General features: G+C 44.3%; 1 protein-coding gene across 1 annotated transcript in view; it reads right to left on the bottom strand.

Annotated features, from left to right (window-relative positions):
- LOC139536289 (alpha-1-syntrophin-like) overlaps positions 1–21,514 on the bottom strand; it is a 65,439-nt gene that overhangs the window by 12,544 nt on the left and 31,381 nt on the right. The window contains exon 3 of the mRNA XM_071336697.1: positions 5,126–5,318. Coding sequence (XP_071192798.1) covers positions 5,126–5,318 — 193 coding nt within the window. The remainder of the gene's footprint in view (positions 1–5,125; positions 5,319–21,514) is intronic.

Here is a 21,514-nt window from a genome sequence, read left to right on the forward strand (position 1 = left end):
GTGCCTTGATCAAGGGCACATCAACAGATTTTTGGGGGAGAGCTAGGAACACAAGCATTTCACTACACCGGCAATAACATCTGCTATATATGGGTATGCAACCAATACAATTTGCAGTGTATTACGCCAGCTACTGTCGTTCTTTTAACGCAACGTAATGTAATCAACACTGCTAGCTAGCCAGCTAGCCCCCGAATAGCAGCACTGTAGAAACTATTACACTCAACGGAACGACTTGATTAGTGTAGTGTCAACAACGCAGCCACTGCCAGCTAGCCTACAAAGTCAACAACGCAGCCACTGCCAGCTAGCCTACTTCAGCAGTACTGTATCATCTTAATCATTCTAGTCAATAAGATTCTTGCTACGTAAGCTTAACTTTCTGAACATTCGAGACGCGTAGTCCACTTGTCATTCCAATCTCCTTTGCATTAGCTTAGTCTCTTCTGTAGCCTGTCAACTATGTGTCTGTCTATCCCTGTTCTCTCCTCTCTGCACAGACCATACAAACGCTCCACACCGCGTGGCCGCGGCCACCCTAATCTGGTGGTCCCAGCACGCACGACCCACGTGGAGTTCCAGGTCTCCGGTAGCCTCTGGAACTGCCGATCTGCGGCCAACAAGGCAGAGTTCATCTCAGCCTATGCCTCCCTCCAGTCCCTCGACTTCTTGGCACTGACGGAAACATGGATCACCACAGATAACACTGCTACTCCTACTGCTCTCTCTTCGTCCGCCCACGTGTTCTCGCACACCCCGAGAGCTTCTGGTCAGCGGGGTGGTGGCACCGGGATCCTCATCTCTCCCAAGTGGTCATTCTCTCTTTCTCCCCTTACCCATCTGTCTATCGCCTCCTTTGAATTCCATGCTGTCACAGTTACCAGCCCTTTCAAGCTTAACATCCTTATCATTTATCGCCCTCCAGGTTCCCTCGGAGAGTTCATCAATGAGCTTGATGCCTTGATAAGCTCCTTTCCTGAGGACGGCTCACCTCTCACAGTTCTGGGCGACTTTAACCTCCCCACGTCTACCTTTGACTCATTCCTCTCTGCCTCCTTCTTTCCACTCCTCTCCTCTTTTGACCTCACCCTCTCACCTTCCCCCCCTACTCACAAGGCAGGCAATACGCTCGACCTCATCTTTACTAGATGCTGTTCTTCCACTAACCTCATTGCAACTCCCCTCCAAGTCTCCGACCACTACCTTGTATCCTTTTCCCTCTCGCTCTCATCCAACACTTCCCACACTGCCCCTACTCGGATGGTATCGCGCCGTCCCAACCTTCGCTCTCTCTCCCCCGCTACCCTCTCCTCTTCCATCCTATCATCTCTTCCCTCTGCTCAAACCTTCTCCAACCTATCTCCTGATTCTGCCTCCTCAACCCTCCTCTCCTCCCTTTCTGCATCCTTTGATTCTCTATGTCCCCTATCCTCCAGGCCGGCTCGGTCCTCCCCTCCCGCTCCGTGGCTCGACGACTCACTGCGAGCTCACAGAACAGGGCTCCGGGCAGCCGAGCGGAAATGGAGGAAAACTCGCCTCCCTGCGGACCTGGCATCCTTTCACTCCCTCCTCTCTACATTTTCCTCTTCTGTCTCTGCTGCTAAAGCCACTTTCTACCACTCTAAATTCCAAGCATCTGCCTCTAACCCTAGGAAGCTCTTTGCCACCTTCTCCTCCCTCCTGAATCCTCCCCCCCCTCCTCCCTCTCTGCAGATGACTTCGTCAACCATTTTGAAAAGAAGGTCGACGACATCCGATCCTCGTTTGCTAAGTCAAATGACACCGCTGGTTCTGCTCACACTGCCCTACCCTGTGCTCTGACCTCTTTCTCCCCTCTCTCTCCAGATGAAATCTCGCGTCTTGTGACGGCCGGCCGCCCAATAACCTGCCCGCTTGACCCTATCCCCTCCTCTCTTCTCCAGACCATTTCCGGAGACCTTCTCCCTTACCTCACCTCGCTCATCAACTCATCCCTGACCGCTGGCTACGTCCCTTCCGTCTTCAAGAGAGCGAGAGTTGCACCCCTTCTGAAAAAACCTACACTCGATCCCTCCGATGTCAACAACTACAGACCAGTATCCCTTCTTTCTTTTCTCTCCAAAACTCTTGAACGTGCCGTCCTTGGCCAGCTCTCCCGCTATCTCTCTCAGAATGACCTTCTTGATCCAAATCAGTCAGGTTTCAAGACTAGTCATTCAACTGAGACTGCTCTTCTCTGTATCACGGAGGCGCTCCGCACTGCTAAAGCTAACTCTCTCTCCTCTGCTCTCATCCTTCTAGACCTATCGGCTGCCTTCGATACTGTGAACCATCAGATCCTCCTCTCCACCCTCTCCGAGTTGGGCATCTCCGGCGCGGCCCACGCTTGGATTGCGTCCTACCTGACAGGTCGCTCCTACCAGGTGGCGTGGCGAGAATCTGTCTCCTCACCACGTGCTCTCACCACTGGTGTCCCCCAGGGCTCTGTTCTAGGCCCTCTCCTATTCTCGCTATACACCAAGTCACTTGGCTCTGTCATAACCTCACATGGTCTCTCCTATCATTGCTATGCAGACGACACACAACTAATCTTCTCCTTTCCCCCTTCTGATGACCAGGTGGCGAATCGCATCTCTGCATGTCTGGCAGACATATCAGTGTGGATGACGGATCACCACCTCAAGCTGAACCTCGGCAAGACGGAGCTGCTCTTCCTCCCGGGGAAGGACTGCCCGTTCCATGATCTCGCCATCACGGTTGACAACTCCATTGTGTCCTCCTCCCAGAGCGCTAAGAACCTTGGCGTGATCCTGGACAACACCCTGTCGTTCTCAACTAACATCAAGGCGGTGGCCCGTTCCTGTAGGTTCATGCTCTACAACATCCGCAGAGTACGACCCTGCCTCACACAGGAAGCGGCGCAGGTCCTAATCCAGGCACTTGTCATCTCCCGTCTGGATTACTGCAACTCGCTGTTGGCTGGGCTCCCTGCCTGTGCCATTAAACCCCTACAACTCATCCAGAACGCCGCAGCCCGTCTGGTGTTCAACCTTCCCAAGTTCTCTCACGTCACCCCGCTCCTCCGCTCTCTCCACTGGCTTCCAGTTGAAGCTCGCATCCGCTACAAGACCATGGTGCTTGCCTACGGAGCTGTGAGGGGAACGGCACCTCAGTACCTCCAGGCTCTGATCAGGCCCTACACCCAAACAAGGGCACTGCGTTCATCCACCTCTGGCCTGCTCGCCTCCCTACCACTGAGGAAGTACAGTTCCCGCTCAGCCCAGTCAAAACTGTTCGCTGCTCTGGCCCCCCAATGGTGGAACAAACTCCCTCACGACGCCAGGACAGCGGAGTCAATCACCACCTTCCGGAGACACCTGAAACCCCACCTCTTTAAGGAATACCTAGGATAGGATAAAGTAATCCTTCTCACCCCCCCCCCCCCCCCCCCCCTTAAAAGATTTAGATGCACTATTGTAAAGTGGCTGTTCCACTGGATGTCATAAGGTGAATGCACCAATTTGTAAGTCGCTCTGGATAAGAGCGTCTGCTAAATGACTTAAATGTAAATGTAATGATTCAATTTTGATTCGAACCAGTGACATTTCAGTTACTCTGACATTTCAGTTACTGGCCAAACGCTCTTAACCGATACAATATGTATTGCAAGTACAGCCAACTAGCGCAAAAATAATATTGTTATATTGTCAAAACGATACGATATATTAGTTCAAAATAATATCCCGATATGTAACTGTATCAATTTTTGCCCCCATCACTAGTCAATAACCTACAGAACGTGAGACAAACGCATGCAGTATCACTCCTACAACTTGTCTATTCATCAAAACCAAGTCATTTCGCGACACCGCCAGCGATTGTGCTCATAATAACGGCTGTGAAAATAGAAAAAATATTTCTGACACACCCCCAGACCTATAGCACTACCGCCAGCGCTTAGGTTTACCATTGCGTTGGGTCTGTTCACATAGAGCGCTATTAAAGCTCATTGTGGAGCGTACAAGGTAACCCAATACCAGTGTGCTGTAGATTCTCGTTGAAATATTTCAACGTTTTCACCTGGAACAAGCCATAAGGTGTGAGATATGAAGAGAGATGAAGCAGGACCCATACACACTATTGCTCCACTACATGGCTTTAATTAGGCTTAGCATAACAACGTTTGGATCCAAGAGAGGACTTTGTCTGGCCATAGGCTACGAAAAGTCTAACCAGAGGGGACAGCTGGAGCTCAAAGAGCCTCAGAGTAGGAGTGCTGATTTAGGATCAGCCATAGATCAGTTTTCCTACTTGGAGATGCTTTGTGGGTACAGGTCCAGACCTAAGCTTTGTGGGTACAGGTCCAGACCTAAGCTTTGTGGGTACAGGCCCAGACCTTTTGTGGGTACAGGCCCAGACCTTTTCTGGGTACAGGTCCAGACCTAAGCTTTGTGGATACAGGTACAGACCTAAGCTTTGTGGGTACAGGCCCAGACCTTTTGTGGGTACAGGCCCAGACCTTTTCTGGGTACAGGTCCAGACCTAAGCTTTGTGGATACAGGTACAGACCTAAGCTTTGTGGGTACAGGCCCAGACCTTTTGTGGGTACAGGCCCAGACCTTTTGTGGGTACAGGCCCAGACCTTGGTGAGAAAAAGGAGTGTTACTTTGCATCAGGTAAATATTAAAATGTAGAGTGCTCGTTATATTCAAGGAGCCTTGATTTAGATTCCAAAAGGAGTGCCTTGTGAGACATCTGACTTCATAAATATCTTACTGAATTCAAGATACAAGCTATCGTACCCAGTTTCTCCCTCTCTCCATCCGTCTCTCCGTCCGTCTCCCTCTCTCTGTCTCTCCGTCCGTCTCTGTCTCTCCGTCCATCTCTCCGGCCGTCCCTGTCTCTCCGGCCGTCCCTGTCTCTCCGGCCGTCCCTGTCTCTCCGGCCGTCCCTGTCTCTCCATCCGTCCCTGTCTCTCCATCCGTCCCTGTCTCTCCGTCCATCCCCCGTTCTCTCTCCCCTGTCTGTCCCCCTCTGTCTGTCCCCCTCTTTCTCTCTCTCTCTATATATATATATTTTTTTTTTCTCTGTCTCCCTCTGATCATGTAACTCAGTTCCCCATTGAACTGGGTTCCACCCACAGTACCTGTTCTCTGTGTCCGGGGGGCACTGCTTCCTGGTCACCTGGCACATTTTCAGGGGGATGGTCCTGACCTCCTTCAGCTCGGCAGGGGGGGCGTCTGCGCCCTTCTGTGTCGTGGCATGGGGGGAGTCCCAGGGTAGGGGTGCACCGGGCAAGGTGTTCTTAAAGAAGGCTGACATCTCCTTGATGTATTTCACTGAGAGAGGAAAAAAGAGATGGGGGGGAGTTGTATTAAGGAGGATTCATATTGAGAGGGAGAAGGAAGGTATATAAGGTATCATATCAGGTGAATTGGAAGCAGTGAGAGTAAGAACAACTATTCCGACTTTGATACTATAAGGGTCGGTTTCCTAGACACAGATTAAGCCTGTAGACCAAGACTAAAAATCTCCATTGAGAATCCTTTTTAATTCAGAACTACGCCTGGTCCGTGTCCAGCAAACCACCCCTCAATGTTTAGCTAATGGAGTGTGCATTAGAAGGTTAATTAGTCAAATGAACTTAGAGTTTGGAGTATAGCCTGGGATCTTATCAATGTTGTGAACTTCATAAGTATTCTCTTTCACTGTTGTGACTTATGAAGTCACTGAGTCAAATCCTGATCCTCTGCCCACCCTGCACACCACGCATCCCTTCTCTCTTACATGGCTTATTCCTACACATGGCCTCCTATTCCTACACATGGCCTCCTATTCCCACACATGGCCTCCTATTCCCACACATGGCCTCCTATTCCCACACATGGCCTCCTATTCCTACACATGGCCTCCTATTCCCACACATGGCCTCCTATTCCTACACATGGCCTCCTATTCCTACACATGGCCTCCTATTCCCACACATGGCCTCCTATTCCTACACATGGCTTCCTATTCCTACACATGGCCTCCTATTCCCACACATGGCCTCCTATTCCCACACATGGCCTCCTATTCCCACACATGGCCTCCTATTCCCAAACATGGCCTCCTATTCCTACACATGGCCTCCTATTCCTACACATGGCCTCCTATTCCCACACATGGCCTCCTATTCCCACACATGGCCTCCTATTCCCACACATGGCCTCCTATTCCCACACATGGCCTCCTATTCCCACACATGGCCTCCTATTCCCACACATGGCCTCCTATTCCCACACATGGCCTCCTATTCCCACACATGGCCTCCTATTCCTACACATGGCCTCCTATTCCCACACATGGCCTCCTATTCCCACACATGGCCTCCTATTCCCACACATGGCCTCCTATTCCCACACATGGCCTCCTATTCCCACACATGGCCTCCTATTCCCACACTAATTGACTGACTTTCAGTGACTGACATGATGCACAACCAAATTTAGAATTTGGACCTTGTTTTCAAGTCATCTCCTGATGTCCTACTTCGCAGTGGATCTTGCGCGACCTGTCTGCTGTCTCTGTGGTCTCAAACATGCTGGTCTAACACCCCTCACACTTGCAACAGCCCACAAACATGGTTGACTGGGCAACACTTTCACACAACAAACTCTGACCTACACATACGCACACACACGCACACACACAAACACCTGATAGCCCTCCGCTGTTTCAAACCTCAGTGACTCCTGGATACTTTGCTTCTACAGTTGAAGTCGGAAGTTTACATACACTTAGGTTGGAGTCATTAAAACTTGTTCTGCAATAAATGTTTCCAACAATTGTTCACAGACAGATTATTTAACTTATAATTCACTGTATCACAATTCCAGTGGGTCAGAAGTTTACATACACTAAGTTGACTGTGCCTTTAAACAGCTTGGAAAATTCCAGAAAATTATGTCATGGCTTTAGAAGCTTCTGATAGGCTAATTGACATAATTTGAGTCAATTGGAGGTGTACCTGTGGATGTATTTCAGGGCCTACCTTCAAACTCAGTGCCTATTTGCTTGACATCATGGGAAAATCAAAAGAAATCAGCCAAGACCTCAGAAAAATAATTGGAGACCTGCACAAGTCTGGTAAATTCTTGGGAGCAATTTCCAAATGCCTGAAGGTACCGCGTTCATCTGTACAAACAATAGTACGCAAGTATAAACACCATGGGACCACGCAGCCGTCATACCGCTCAGGAAGGAGACGTGTTCTGTCTCCTAGAGATGAACGTACTTTGGTGTGAAAAGTGCAAATCATTCCCAGAACAACAGCAAAGGACCCTGTGAAGATGCTGGAGGAAACAGGTACAGAAGTATCTATATCCACAGTAAAACAAATCCTATATCGACATAACCTGAAAGGCCACTCAGCAAGGAAGAAGCCATTGCTCAAAAACCACCCTAAAAAAGCCAGACTACGGTTTGCAACTGCACATGGGGACAAAGATCGTGCTTTTTGGAGAAATGTCCTCTGGCCTGATGAAACAAAAATAGAACTGTTTGGCCATAATGACCATCGTTATGTTTGGAGGAAAAAGGGGGAGGCTTTTAAGCTGAAGAACAGATAGATAATAAACAGCGAGTAGTAACAGTGTAAAAACAAAATCAAGGGTGGGGGGGGGGGGCATTTGATTAATTGTTCAGCATGGCTTGGTGGTAGAAGCTGTTAAGGAACCTTTTGGACTCTGGTTTAGATTCTGGTTTAGACCAGAGGACGCTACGGAGGAACCAGAGAAGCACCACTCGGGTATCACTGTGGGGGGGGGGGGGGGGGGGGGTGAAGGACAACGGGGGCTTACTCTGCACCCCAAAATAGACCCCCTAGTCCAGGGATGGGTCACTTGGATGGGGGTGGGGGCCACAGACACACTGGGAGCAAAACATTTTTGCAGCCCCCTCTTGACAGCCGAGACACATTTTAGCTGACATGGCTAATTGAGTGACTATCAGTGACTGACATGACATGAGAAAAACTGCTGATGCAAAATCACATTTTGAGATTGCACCTTGTGTATTCTACTATTCTAACCTGCAGCAGTAAGTTGAGACCCCGACTGAGTTAAAAATTGATCCGAGGGCCTTCAAATGGGAAAACATGAAGCAGACTTAAAAATCTTCAAAAACCTGCTGTATGTAAATATTGTGTGCTATAGCCTGGAAAATAAATACATGTAACTCGATGACAACATATTGACGTTTGTTTCCAACATTAGAGCTGTTTTCTTAAAGAAGTTAAATCCGCTTTGTGTTTTGTTTCCTTGCCACGACACTAACGAGTATTGCGATACTGGTATTGTCACGGCCCTATTATATACAGTATAACCCCTAGGTGCATTGTGGGTACTGAGTGAATGGACCTCGATGATAAATGAAAAGGTACGTAGAGTTACATAAGTTTGGATGATTTCCCATTATCCAAAAAACTAGGAGCATTTTCTAGATGAATAATATGAGGTATTTTCTATTTCCATACATCACTAATGGAAAATATATCATTTAAACCGAGCAGGACAAATGGAAAGGGAAGGGAGGAGGCCATCGCTGAATAGCTTGGCGCTGTAGAAAGTGAAAGCATCCTGGGGTGGAAAATATGACTAAGCTCGATTCAACCAGAGGCAAAAGATGTTTAACAGAATCCAAAAGTTTCCATGAATACCAGTGGCGGGCACATTCATAGCAGGGCTAAAACTAGCTGAGACTGTACTGTTATTACTTTAGCTTATCTGGCAGGCCAAACAAGTAGTTTTGTGTGTGTGTGTGTGTGTGTGTGTGTGTGTGTGTGTGTGTGTGTGTGTGTGTGTGTGTGTGTGTGTGTGTGTGTGTGTGTGTGTGTGTGTGTGTGTGTGTGTGTGTGTGTGTGTGTGTGTGTGTGTGTGTGAGTTTTTTTGCTCCAATTGCAGAATCCCCCGCTAATCTTTTCTTAGGGACTTTTCAGATTCTACCCGTAAATCCAGACTATGCATTTCCTACCCAATTCAGTTGAACACTGTTCACTTAACAGGAGGCGTTTTTTAAAAGGCACGCTAAATCACCTAATGGGCCAAAAAACAAGCCCAGCAGGCGCCACTTAAATTGCCGAAAAACTGAAAAAGATGGGGTAAACGAAACCACACCTTCCAAATCCCCCTTTGGCATTATTAATGGGGCAGATGTTATTATCATAGGGGGAGATACTATAGCGGTAAACCATGTCACCCACACTTTTTGTGTCCATGTCACAATGTGTGTCCACTGGCGACTGGGGGGTGAAGACTGGCATAGTCAGTCAGCACAGTGGTGGTCATTAGTTTCACGTCCTAACTTGGCAAACACAACTCTCCGTTGCCAAGTCAAAGACAAAAATCCTCTGTGGCTGAGCCCCCCTGCTTCCTTGTTGCCGTGGGAGCGACTGGAATTCCATTTCATTAGCTACATTGGGACATTTGAAGCATGCTGTATGCCCCATTAGCCACTGGAATGTCCCTTTACCTCCCTCGCAAAATGTTCCTGGCAGACAAAACATAATACAGTCCCTACTCCCAAATACAGCCCAGTAATATAACAGAGACAGAACTATACCAGACACACAGCACTAACCCAGACACACAGTACTAACCCAGACACACAGTACTAACCCAGACACACAGTACTAACCCAGACACACAGTACTAACCCAGACACACAGTACTAACCCAGACACACAGTACTAACCCAGACACACAGTACTAACCCAGACACACAGCACTAACCCAGACACACAGTACTAACCCAGACACACAGTACTAACCCAGACACACAGTACTAACCCAGACACACAGTACTATACCAGAAACAGTACTATACCAGACACACAGTACTATACCAGACACATAGTACTATACCAGACACAGTACTATACCAGACACATAGTACTATACCAGACACACAGTACTATACCAGACACACAGTACTAATCCAGACACACAGTACTAATCCAGACACACAGTACTAACCCAGACACACAGCACTAACCCAGACACACAGTACTAACCCAGACACACAGTACTAACCCAGACACACAGTACTAACCCAGACACACAGTACTAACCCAGACATACAGTACTATACCAGACACATAGTACTATACCAGACACATAGTACTATACCAGACACAGTACTATACCAGACACACAGTACTATACCAGACACACAGTACTAACCCAGACACACAGTACTAACCCAGACACACAGTACTAACCCAGACAACCAGTACTAACCCAGACAACCAGTACTAACCCAGAAACACAGTACTAACCCAGACACACAGTACTATACCAGACACACAGTACTAACCCAGACACACAGTACTAACCCAGACACACAGTACTATACCAGACACAGTACTATACCAGACACACAGTACTATACCAGACACACAGTACTAACCCAGACACACAGTACTATACCAGACACACAGTACTACACCAGACACACAGTACTATACCAGACACAGTACTATACCAGACACACAGCGCTATACCAGACACACAGTACTATACCAGACACAGTGCTACACCAGACACACAGTACTACACCAGACACACAGTACTATACCAGACACATAGTACTATACCAGACACAGTACTATACCAGACACACAGTACTATACCAGACACAGTACTATACCAGACACAGTACTATACCAGACACAGTACTATACCAGACACACAGTACTAACCCAGACACACAGTACTAACCCAGACACACAGTACTATACCAGACACATAGTACTATACCAGACACATAGTACTATACCAGACACAGTACTATACCAGACACAGTACTATACCACACACAGTAGTATACCAGACACAGTACTATACCAGACACAGTACTATACCAGACACACAGCACTATACCAGACACACAGTACTATACCAGACACACAGTACTATACCAGACACACAGTACTATACCAGACACACAGTACTATACCAGACACAGTACTATACCAGACACACAGTACTATACCAGACACACAGTGCTATACCAGACACACAGTGCTATACCAGACACACAGTGCTATACCAGACACACAGTGCTATACCAGACACAGTACTATACCAGACACACAATACTATACCAGACACAGTACTATACCAGACACACAGTGCTATACCAGACACACAGTACTATACCAGACACACAGTACTACACCAGACACACAGTACTATACCAGACACAGTACTATACCAGACACACATTACTATACCAGACACAGTACTATACCAGACACACAGTACTATACCAGACACACAGTACTATACCAGACACACAGTATACCAGACACACAGTACTATACCAGACACACAGTGCTATACCAGACACACAGTACTATACCAGACACACAGTACTATACCAGACACACAGTACTACACCAGACACACAGTACTATACCAGACACAGTACTATACCAGACACACAGTACTATACCAGACACACAGTACTATACCAGACACACAGTGCTATACCAGACACACAGTACTATACCAGACACACAGTACTATACCAGACACACAGTACTACACCAGACACACAGTACTATACCAGACACAGTACTATACCAGACACACAGTACTATACTATACCAGACACACAGTACTATACCAGACACTGTACTATACCAGACACAGTACTACACCAGACACAGTACTATACCAGACACACAGTACTATACCAGACACAGTACTATACCAGACACACAGTACTACACCAGACACACAGTACTATACCAGACACAGTACTATACCAGACACACAGTACTATACCAGACACAGTACTATACCAGACACACAGTACTATACCAGACACAGTACTACACCAGACAGACAGCACTACTAGCATGTGTTTTATTGTCTATGTGGTTATGTGTGTGTAAACAATGTGTCATAGTTGAAGTCAAGACACAATGTTGGGTTATTATCACATAGAGACTTCCATTGTTCCAGCTAAATAGTATTTATTCTCCTTATTAACATGTGCAATGAAGTCAAAGCCACATGTGATGTGGAGGGAGTGTGTACTCCTGAACTTAATGGGGTAAGATTGATAAGAGGCAGGCCTGTAATGTGGGTCAGACTATGTGGACTGACTCACTTGGCTAGAATGGGTAAGGAAGTTAGGTATTCCCACCACCGGAAATGATTTAGATCGAAGTGGGATAGGCCGATCATCCACACAGTCCATCTCATTACAATCATGGGCAACAGGCTTTGTCCTAAATGACATCCAATTCCTTATGTAGTGCACTACTTTTGACCAGGACTCAAAGGGATAGATAGTAGAGAATAGGGTGCCATTTGGGATGCAAACAGGGACTGAATCATTCTTCATAACTAAGTCAGATATACGACATAACTTAAAAACTTGATTGCTTTGCATAAAATGTCAAGAGAGGTAATTATATAAATGTTCACCAAAGTAGGGAAAGTTAACTGAATCCAGCAGCAGAGGACAAAATGGAGAACTGGAGCGGGTTCCACTTAATCTTCCACTTTTCGATAAGAATCTGGCGATTCTGTCAGCCTTCCACTTTCCATTGTAGCAGTTATTTATTATTCTTTAAAAAATGTTTTACCACAGATAACCATATCAATATTTGCCTATTGCAAGTGGCCATTGCAAGGTGTAACTTCCCGGCAAAGGAATTAAATTGTTAATTTTACTCTATTTTGTTATTCAGAACTAGACACTGCTCTTTGCAGTCAAAGGCAATGTAAATACTATCAATCTATGTAAACCACCCCTGGTGCCAGAGATGGTTCTTGTTGCGCCCATAGCAGGTTGCTGTGGCGACATGGCTACAGCAATGGGCCTCTTTATACTACACTACTTTGAGGACAAACTAGGTCCAGGAGAGATACTTGTGTAGTGTAACAAGCAGGGATGCAAACTGCTGAAGGCCCAAAAAGGTGACACTTTTTTGTTGCACTGAACCCTGCAAAAAGTCCCTGCTAGGGGGAAATGCAGGTTTAAACTAATTAAAAAACAAAGAATATGATCTACATGATCAGTGTCTGTGTGTAAAATAACAAGAGGTTCATGTGAACCTAACTCACAGCTAAATAATGTAAAGAAAGCAATCCAATGTTATTTGTTGCCTAGACTTTTTAAAATTTATTTTATTTATCCTTTATTTTACCAGGTAAGTTGACTGAGAACACATTCTCATTTGCAGCAACAACCTGGGGAATAGTTACAGGGGAGAGGAGGGGGATGAAAGAGCCAATTGTAAACTGGGGATTATTAGGTGACCGTGATGGTTTGAGGGCCAGATTGGGAATTTAGCCAGGACACCGGGGTTAACACCCCTACTCTTACGATAAGTGCCATGGGATCTTTAATGACCTCAGAGAGTCAGGACACCCGTTTAATATCTCATCCAAAAGACAGCACCCTACACAGGGCAGTGTCCCCAATCACTGCCCTGGGGCATTGGGATAATTTTTTAGACCAGAGGAAAGAGTGCCTCCTACTGTCCCTCCAACACCACTTCCAGCAGCATCTAGTCTCCCATCCAGGGACTGACCAGGACCAACCCTGCTAAGCTTCAGAAGCAAGCCAGCAGTGGGATGCAGGGTGGTATGCTGCTGGCTGCTTACTGCAAATGACTTGTGCAAATGACTAATATTGCAGTTAGCCATGACAGCCTTTATAATAAAACGCTTGTGACCACACACACATCTAAATATTGCACTTGGGAAAAAAACTTCTTGAAGTAGAAATATAATGAAACAAACAGGCATTCTATTTTTTGATCAAGTGCACAAGGCTACATGTGTGCAAAAATAACGTTCACTGAGTTTAAAAAAAGTATAATGCCCCTCACTCACACACAGTGTTATTGTCAAGTTCAACACAACAAAAACAATATCTTTGGGCTACATTGCACATTATTACATTGTACACTTTCTGCCTGTGGACATCTGTTCTACAATGTGCCAGCAAAAGTGAGAAAGAGGGAAAGTGTGTGGTGTTCCTTTCACCTCTATAGCGGCATCCAGTTCAGCCAGCTCCAGCTACACTTGATCCCTGAATCCACTTTGTTAACAAGCAACGCCTCATTTTCACCTAATTCTCTCATTCTGAAAATGAACCACATACTGTAGAAGGAAAACATTTGTTAACAGATAGTGGTTAGTTTGTTAGCTAGTTAACATTACACACAGATTGCCAGGGTCAGGTAAGCAACTAACACATTATAACTTGAGTAACATGCTGACCAGACAGGACACGTCGCGTGCGCGAGCGCGAGCGTCGCAAAATAAATTTCGAAATCTATGTTATTCAATTATTGCACCCACACTGCTCGCGCACGCCAACAGGAGGAGGAGAGCTGACTAGAAACGATTCGGTTGGCCGTTTTATGTGTGGATTAATTGTCGGAGTAGAGGACCTTGTGCATTTCAGGTAAAATAACAACTCAATGTTGTTAGAGGGTCTATTTCCCTGCGTTTGAGAGGAGCTGGCTACTGTATCTGGAGACTTCCAGCAATTGCTCTAAGCTAACGATATGCTAACTTCAATTATCTCCAAACTGCATGCAGAGACATAAAAATGGTATCCATGAGTTAATCTGACTCTGGGTAAATTAAAAAATGACCTAAATCTCAAAATCTTGCAGTATCCCTTTAATTACCTTAATACCAGTAGACAACATTGAAGATTAAAGGCTTTTAAAATATCCACACATTTGTGAATCATTGCATTAATCAAGTGTGCAACACTATGTGCAATATGTTTAAGATGAGAAGCTCCTGTAAAGTTTGAATTGCTAACCTTTCTGTCTATAAACCTGTTTGTCTATAAACTATAGGTATTTACACTATGCTAATAGCTGAAGCAGGAATTTGGCTTTGGCCACACAACATCCAAGGCTACTGTAAACAGAAAAGTTGCAAATCTGATTTTGAAGAGAGATCGATCTCACTAGACATATTTTACTAATGTAAATCCAGCCTCTATATATAAATACAGGCTGACCTGGGGTCAGTTCATTTCCCCCACTAATGGTAAAGGTTAGCATTGGGGGACGGGAAGCTGATCCTAGATCTGTACCTATGGGAAACTTTCAAAGCACAAATCAAAAGCGTTTCATGGATAATGTGAAGAAATTCCAAAAGGAACAAGGCCAATACAGAGCCATGTACACTGTCTTCAAAAAGTATTCACACACCCTTGACTTTTTCCAAATGTTGTTGTCTTAGCCTGAATTTAAAATGGATTACATTTAGATGTTTTGGAACATATACCACATAAGGTCAAAGTGGAATTGTGTTTTTCAAAAAAATAAATAATAATAATTAAAAATGAAAAGCTGAAATGTCTTGAGTCAATAAGTATTCAACCCCTTTGATATGGCAAGTCTAAACACGTTCAGGAGTAAAGATTTGCATAACAAGTCACATAATATGTTGCAATAATATGAATTTTGAAAGACTATCTCTGTACCCCACACATACAATTATCTGTAAGGACCCTTAGTCGAGCAGTGAATTTCAAACACAGATTCAACCACAAAGACCAGGGAGGTTTTCCAAAGAAGGGCACCTACTGGTAGATGGGTAAAAAAAAGAACAGATATTGAATATCCCTTTGAGCATGGTGAAGTTATTCATTACACTTTAGATGGTGTGCCAATACACCCAGTCACTACAAAGATACAGGTGTCCTTCCTAACTCAGTTACCGGAGAGGTAGGAAACCGCTAAGGGATTTCACCATGATGCCAATGGTGACTTTAAACATTTACAGAGTTTAATGGCTTTAATAGGAGAAATTGAAGGTTGGATCAACATATTTGTAGTTATGCCACTATAATAACATAATTGACAGAGTGAAAAGAAGGAAGTCTGTGCAGAATAAAAATATTCCAAAACATTCATCCTGCAAAAAGGCACAAAAGTAATATTGCAAAAAAATTGGCAAAGCAAGTGTTATGTTTGTGGCAAATCCAATACAACACATTACTGAGTACCACTCTCCATATTTTCCAGCATAGTGGTGGCTGCATCATGTTAGGGACTGGGGAGTTTTTCAGGATAAAAAATATGGACCTAAGCACAAGCAAAATCCTAGAGCAAAAACCTGGTTTAGTCTGTTTCCCACCAGAAACTGGGAGATGAATTCACCTTTCGGCAGAACAATAACCTAAAACACAAGGCCACATCTACACTGGAGTTGCTTACCAGTAATACAGTGAATGTTCCTGAGTGGCCGAGTTACAGTTTTTACTTAAATCTACTTGACCTGAAAATGGTTGTCTTGCAATGATCAACAACCAATTTGACAGAGCTTGAACCATTTAGAAAATAATAAAAAGGGCAAATGTTGCACAATCCAGGTGTGGAAAGCTCTTAGACTTACCCTGAAAGACTTACAGCTGTAATAACTACCAAAGATGCATCTACAAAGTATTGACTCAGACGTGTGAATACTTATGTAAATTACATAGAGTACTTATGCATTTCATTCTCAATAAATTAGCAAAAATGTAGATGGGTGAGAAAAAAATCTATTTAACACATTTTAAATTCAGGCTGTAACAACAGAATGTTGAATAAGCCAAGGGGTGTGAATACTTTCTGAAGGCACTGTACATGGTATACTTATAAATAACTATTTCACAAAAATGTTACATTCTGTCAAAGAGCACATGATCAACTTTATAACAAACTTCATGTTTTCCCATTCAACTTCATGTTTTCCCATTCAACTTCATGTTTTCCCATCTCAAGAGTTAAGGAGTTATTGTGGGGAACTAGGCCTCTGTTAAGATGTCCGCATGCTTCTCATCTGAAACAGTTTGTGCATATATTATGACAACATTTTGTGATGTCTTTGCTTGTTTTGGTCTTCGGCAAGGGGTTTTTTCATCTGTTTGCGAACAACATTTTTTCTACAGCAAGCCGATGTTCGGAAGCCGAAGTCTACGCCTCTTCGTCGTTGTCATTCAACTAGAGTCAAATTGCTTTCGTGCCAATTTTTTCTTAGTTAGATGCAAAATTGCACGACTAAGATCTCCTCAGCAAAAACATCAAAATGAATGACAGATTTCTTTAATTCTGACTATTTTGTGGAAGCGTATACTGGCTACGGCATCTCAAAATGGATAAACAGTACTATTGCCAATTTCTTCTCATTTTTTCAAGCGAAAGTATAGAGGCGAACCGAAGCATGCGGAAGGCTTTAGGAGGTAGGGTAGGGGCACTGATCTTGAGGGGGCTTTGCCTAGTTGGAGGGGGGTGTGGGGGTTCAGGGGCCCTGGAAGAGAAAGGGTCAGGGAGGAGTTGTGATTTAATTGAAACATTCTCTTTTGTGGTACTAATCCACCCATGAGCCTGACCAGAATGTGCACACAGGCCAAAATGTCTTTGGGAATAGGACGCACATATTTTCCTCCGGGCCGGTGGTTCAGTCAATGGAAAACACAAACTGTAGTTGAAAGCCCGAGCCATCCCAACCCCAATAAGGTTTTGGAGATAGTTATTTTTATCTGTGGCACAACATTAGTAGAATTATGCAATGCATTTCTACTAATTATTTGTATAATAATTCATTTAACTCTCTGAAGCAGGTTAAGGTTATGAGAAAGAACACAGTTTCATGTTTTAGCTTGTTGTTGGTGTTTTATTCCGGGGGAAAAGGTGGTGCAAAGTGCAAACGCTGAGTAAATCTGTGTGTATCTCATTCAGCATTGACTTCTAAGTTTCAACTTTAGCCAACTCTTGGCCGTGTTGTAACAACACAAAAGTGTGGCTATAGCCAAAACAGACTCCAAACTAAGCCTCTGCTACATATGGCCTATATGAATAGATGCTCATTACAAAATTACATTCTGGTGTATACTCTAAGTGGACCAAAGCCCTGTTGCCCAAGACAGCTTATACTTTGTGTAAGAGTCTCAGTGAAAATAGACAAATTCCAATTTCATTTATGACTGAGTCGAAGTGGCATTGACCCTCATCTTGCAAATAGCAACCAACCAAACGTCAGACTAAAAGGTGGCTAAGAGAAAAGTCTTTATCACTTTACAGCAAAGTAAGTCACGTGGGGCAAATACATTATCAAGAGACGAGTCGAGACTTGAGACCTGCTAATAGAACCCTTGAAGTTGGCGCTAAATGGAATGTGGTGCAAATAAAGAGCCAGCTATGAGGTAGAGGTTTGTTTATATTGAAAGTGATAATTATATTGTCATGGATGTTTTAATAAGACGATAGATATGCGCTTTGGCACTTTGTTCTTTGTTGTAACCATTATATTTTTCTATGCTGAGGATTGTGTTGAGTAACTTAATATTAAATTGAAATACGGTGGTGTAGAAAAATATATAGACGCTGAATGGTTCCCGAGAAGGTTATTATTGATCATAACATATGTCTAGTCATAGTTGTGAAAAGTGTTATGAAATGTAATGTTGTGTAATATGTTTTATTTGATATAACTGCCGTAATGTTGCTGGACCCCAGGAAGAGTAGCTGGAATGTGGATCCTTATTAAACACTAAATATACAATACACTGGAAGCGTAACGTTTGGCCAGCGAGAGAGCGCGAGCCACATTATCAAGTGTCGAAATCTTATCAAGAGCTGCGTGTGGAAATCTTGATAATAGAACCAGAGCAGTGTAAGAAATGAATAGGAGCATCTCACGGTCTGCAAAAATTACGCATCTATTGTAGCAGACCTGTTAGGCGAACTGGCATTGTCCACGGGCCTTTTAAATTCACCAAGTTTGAATCAAAAGAGCCTTTGTAGCTAGGTTTCCATCCAATTTGTGATAGATTTCCATGTGAATATTCTAAAATCTGCATAAAACAATATGCACATTTTCCCACAGAGATGTTTTTCCATCAAACTGACTTTTTGCGGATGAATGACTATGCGTGATGAAGTAGTGCACATAAAATAACTTCTTCCGTTAAATGCCCATGTACTGAATGAAAAATACAAGTTAAATGGGTTTCCATTGCATTTTTAACTCTTCTGATGGTTTTGTCTCAAAAAACTGTTATGTTATGTAGCGAATGTGCCCACTCTGGTCTTGACACATGCACTCTAGCCAAAAGCTCGCAGATACAGTGCGGGTAGGCTACCTACATGAGATTATTAGGGTAGGCTACCAACATTGAGATTATTAGGGTAGGCTACCTACATGAGATTATTAGGGTAGGCTACCTACATGAGATTATTAGGGTAGGCTACCAACATTGAGATTATTAGGGTAGGCTACCAACATTGAGATTATTAGGGTAGGCTACCAACATTGAGATTATTATGGATAAGAGTGATATTATTTGTATTTGTCAAATGGCAGGCTAGCATCGATCATGTCACCAGAATAGAACCCTCAATATTTATTATATATTTATTTATTGATCATTATTTATCAAGCTCATCACCTTGCACATTCACCACCCTATGAAGTTCATCATCATTTATTTTATCTGTAGCCTTAATTAACTCCATGCTTTCCATAGTGAGGAGGACCACACAACATATCATCGCGTGACTCAGAGTTTAGGCTACTTCGATATGATGGTTATTATATCAATATTTGCACATAAAGGCGTTTCCATCGCCATTTCTCGCATAATACATTTTACAGACACAAAAAGATCCCACCCATGTCGAACAAACAATTTATCTGTTGGCATTGTACCGGCATTTCATGTTTCCATCAGCCCGGTCGGGACTTTTTTCATGCGTCAGGTAATTCATCCTCATGAAATGGTTGGATGGAAATGTGGTTTGTGTTGTCATAGGTTGTTTTATGTGTACGCTGTTGAAAGACAGTTGGACATTCAAGTAGTAACAGCTTGGGTGCTACTAAGCATAGGTGGTCTGGACCGTCAGATATATAGGGCACCATCATAGGGCTAGTTCAGCAAAAAAAGCATGATGGTGCCTCAAAGGTTAGCTCCAATGAATTCGTGTGGAGTAATACTGTAACTGGCTCATCCACTATTTTGTTGGCACAATGTTTTGTTACTTTGATGTGGACCATTGCGATAGTGTCACTGAGTTTCACAAGCCAATTTATTTTGATTGACAGGCTAACCAGAAAACCTCTGACATAACAACCTTCATTCCCTTTCAGTCGGACACTCTTTATAACGTACTATGGGAAGTCAACGACCAATCCTATTCACCTTAAGCAAACTGAAATCATGCACAACAAGCCAACGGATGCCGAGCCCGCCCTCGGGAAGCCCCACCTTCCTGGATATAATACCCTTGCATCCATTTCCTAAATTCTTCACTTTTCAGCTCACCTGAAAGAACGTATCATGCCATTTCCAAACTTTTCAAGCACGTGAAGGCTGCGAGATTCGGCTCCAATTTAGATATCTCTTACTGGAGATAGAGTACAAGAGTATTCATATCCACCTCCTGTAGCTGTTGTGAGTTTTTGGTCTTGGTATCAGTTTTTGTGTTTGCTAAAAGCTACCTTCTACTCTGCTTGTGTAGCCAGCCCTTCCTTGCTTGAGTAAGCTGGCCAGTGGTAAGAGTATGCTAAAAAAAGGCTAACCTCCGACCGTGCCCTAGGGCATGTGGCTTCACAATGAAAATTAAAGATACTCACGAGTGCTGTCATCTTGCCTTGGGGTGGAAACACACTCAGGAGGCCTTGGCTCAGACCAGTTAGCGTGACCATTGTCTGACTTTGTGAGGATGATTGGTGGTGGGAGTTGATAGGGATATCATCCCAGACAAGTGAGACTCATTCCAGTTTCTCTGGCAGTGTTCAAAGTCCGGATTCCAGGGATGATATACAATCCCCTCTTAAGAGATTTCAGAGTGTGAATCGGATGACATCAGCCAGTGGCAGCCTGTAGCCCCGGCTTTGGATTCGGCAGGGGAGACTGAACCATTGCTGGTGAATGTAACTTTAAATGTGTTTTCCTCCCCCACAGCAGAGTTCCTCCAGGTTTGGGGGAAGATATTTACTTCCTGTCCCTGCAGCGGTGAAGCGTCACTTACCCCTGTTTAAAAATGTTGCCGATGTGGCGAGTTACTTAACTACTGTTCCTTGCCACAGTAGTTATGTCATAGCTACGTTTCCTTTCAGTCGGTCACTCGGTATAACATACTAGTGCTCCCAAGTGGCTCGGTCAATGGTGCCAAGGTCCCCGAACCCGGTGTGGGCCGGGTATCAGAACGCACAGTTCCTTCCCCACGTTCAGACACACGGTTGTCAAGATTGGTGGATATGAAAACAAGTAGGACAACAAAAATGGTGGTGCTCTACCCCATCAGGAGATAATGTACTTTTTAACCCTTTTAGAAACAGCTCTGAAGATGGTTTTCGCAACTCTCAACCGAATTCATGTCTATGTATTCTTGCTGTTGGACCAGCCAGTTACTAAGCTTACAGTAAAGCTACAAGCCTTGCTAAGTTGCTAGGCTAACATGTTACCAAGGCTAGCCCTGCCGCACGAGAGCTTTAGGGTCAGGTTAGCTCCGGCTGCTACC

Source organism: Salvelinus alpinus, chromosome 12, assembly GCF_045679555.1.
Source record: "Salvelinus alpinus chromosome 12, SLU_Salpinus.1, whole genome shotgun sequence".
Taxonomy (NCBI): Eukaryota; Metazoa; Chordata; class Actinopteri; order Salmoniformes; family Salmonidae; genus Salvelinus; species Salvelinus alpinus.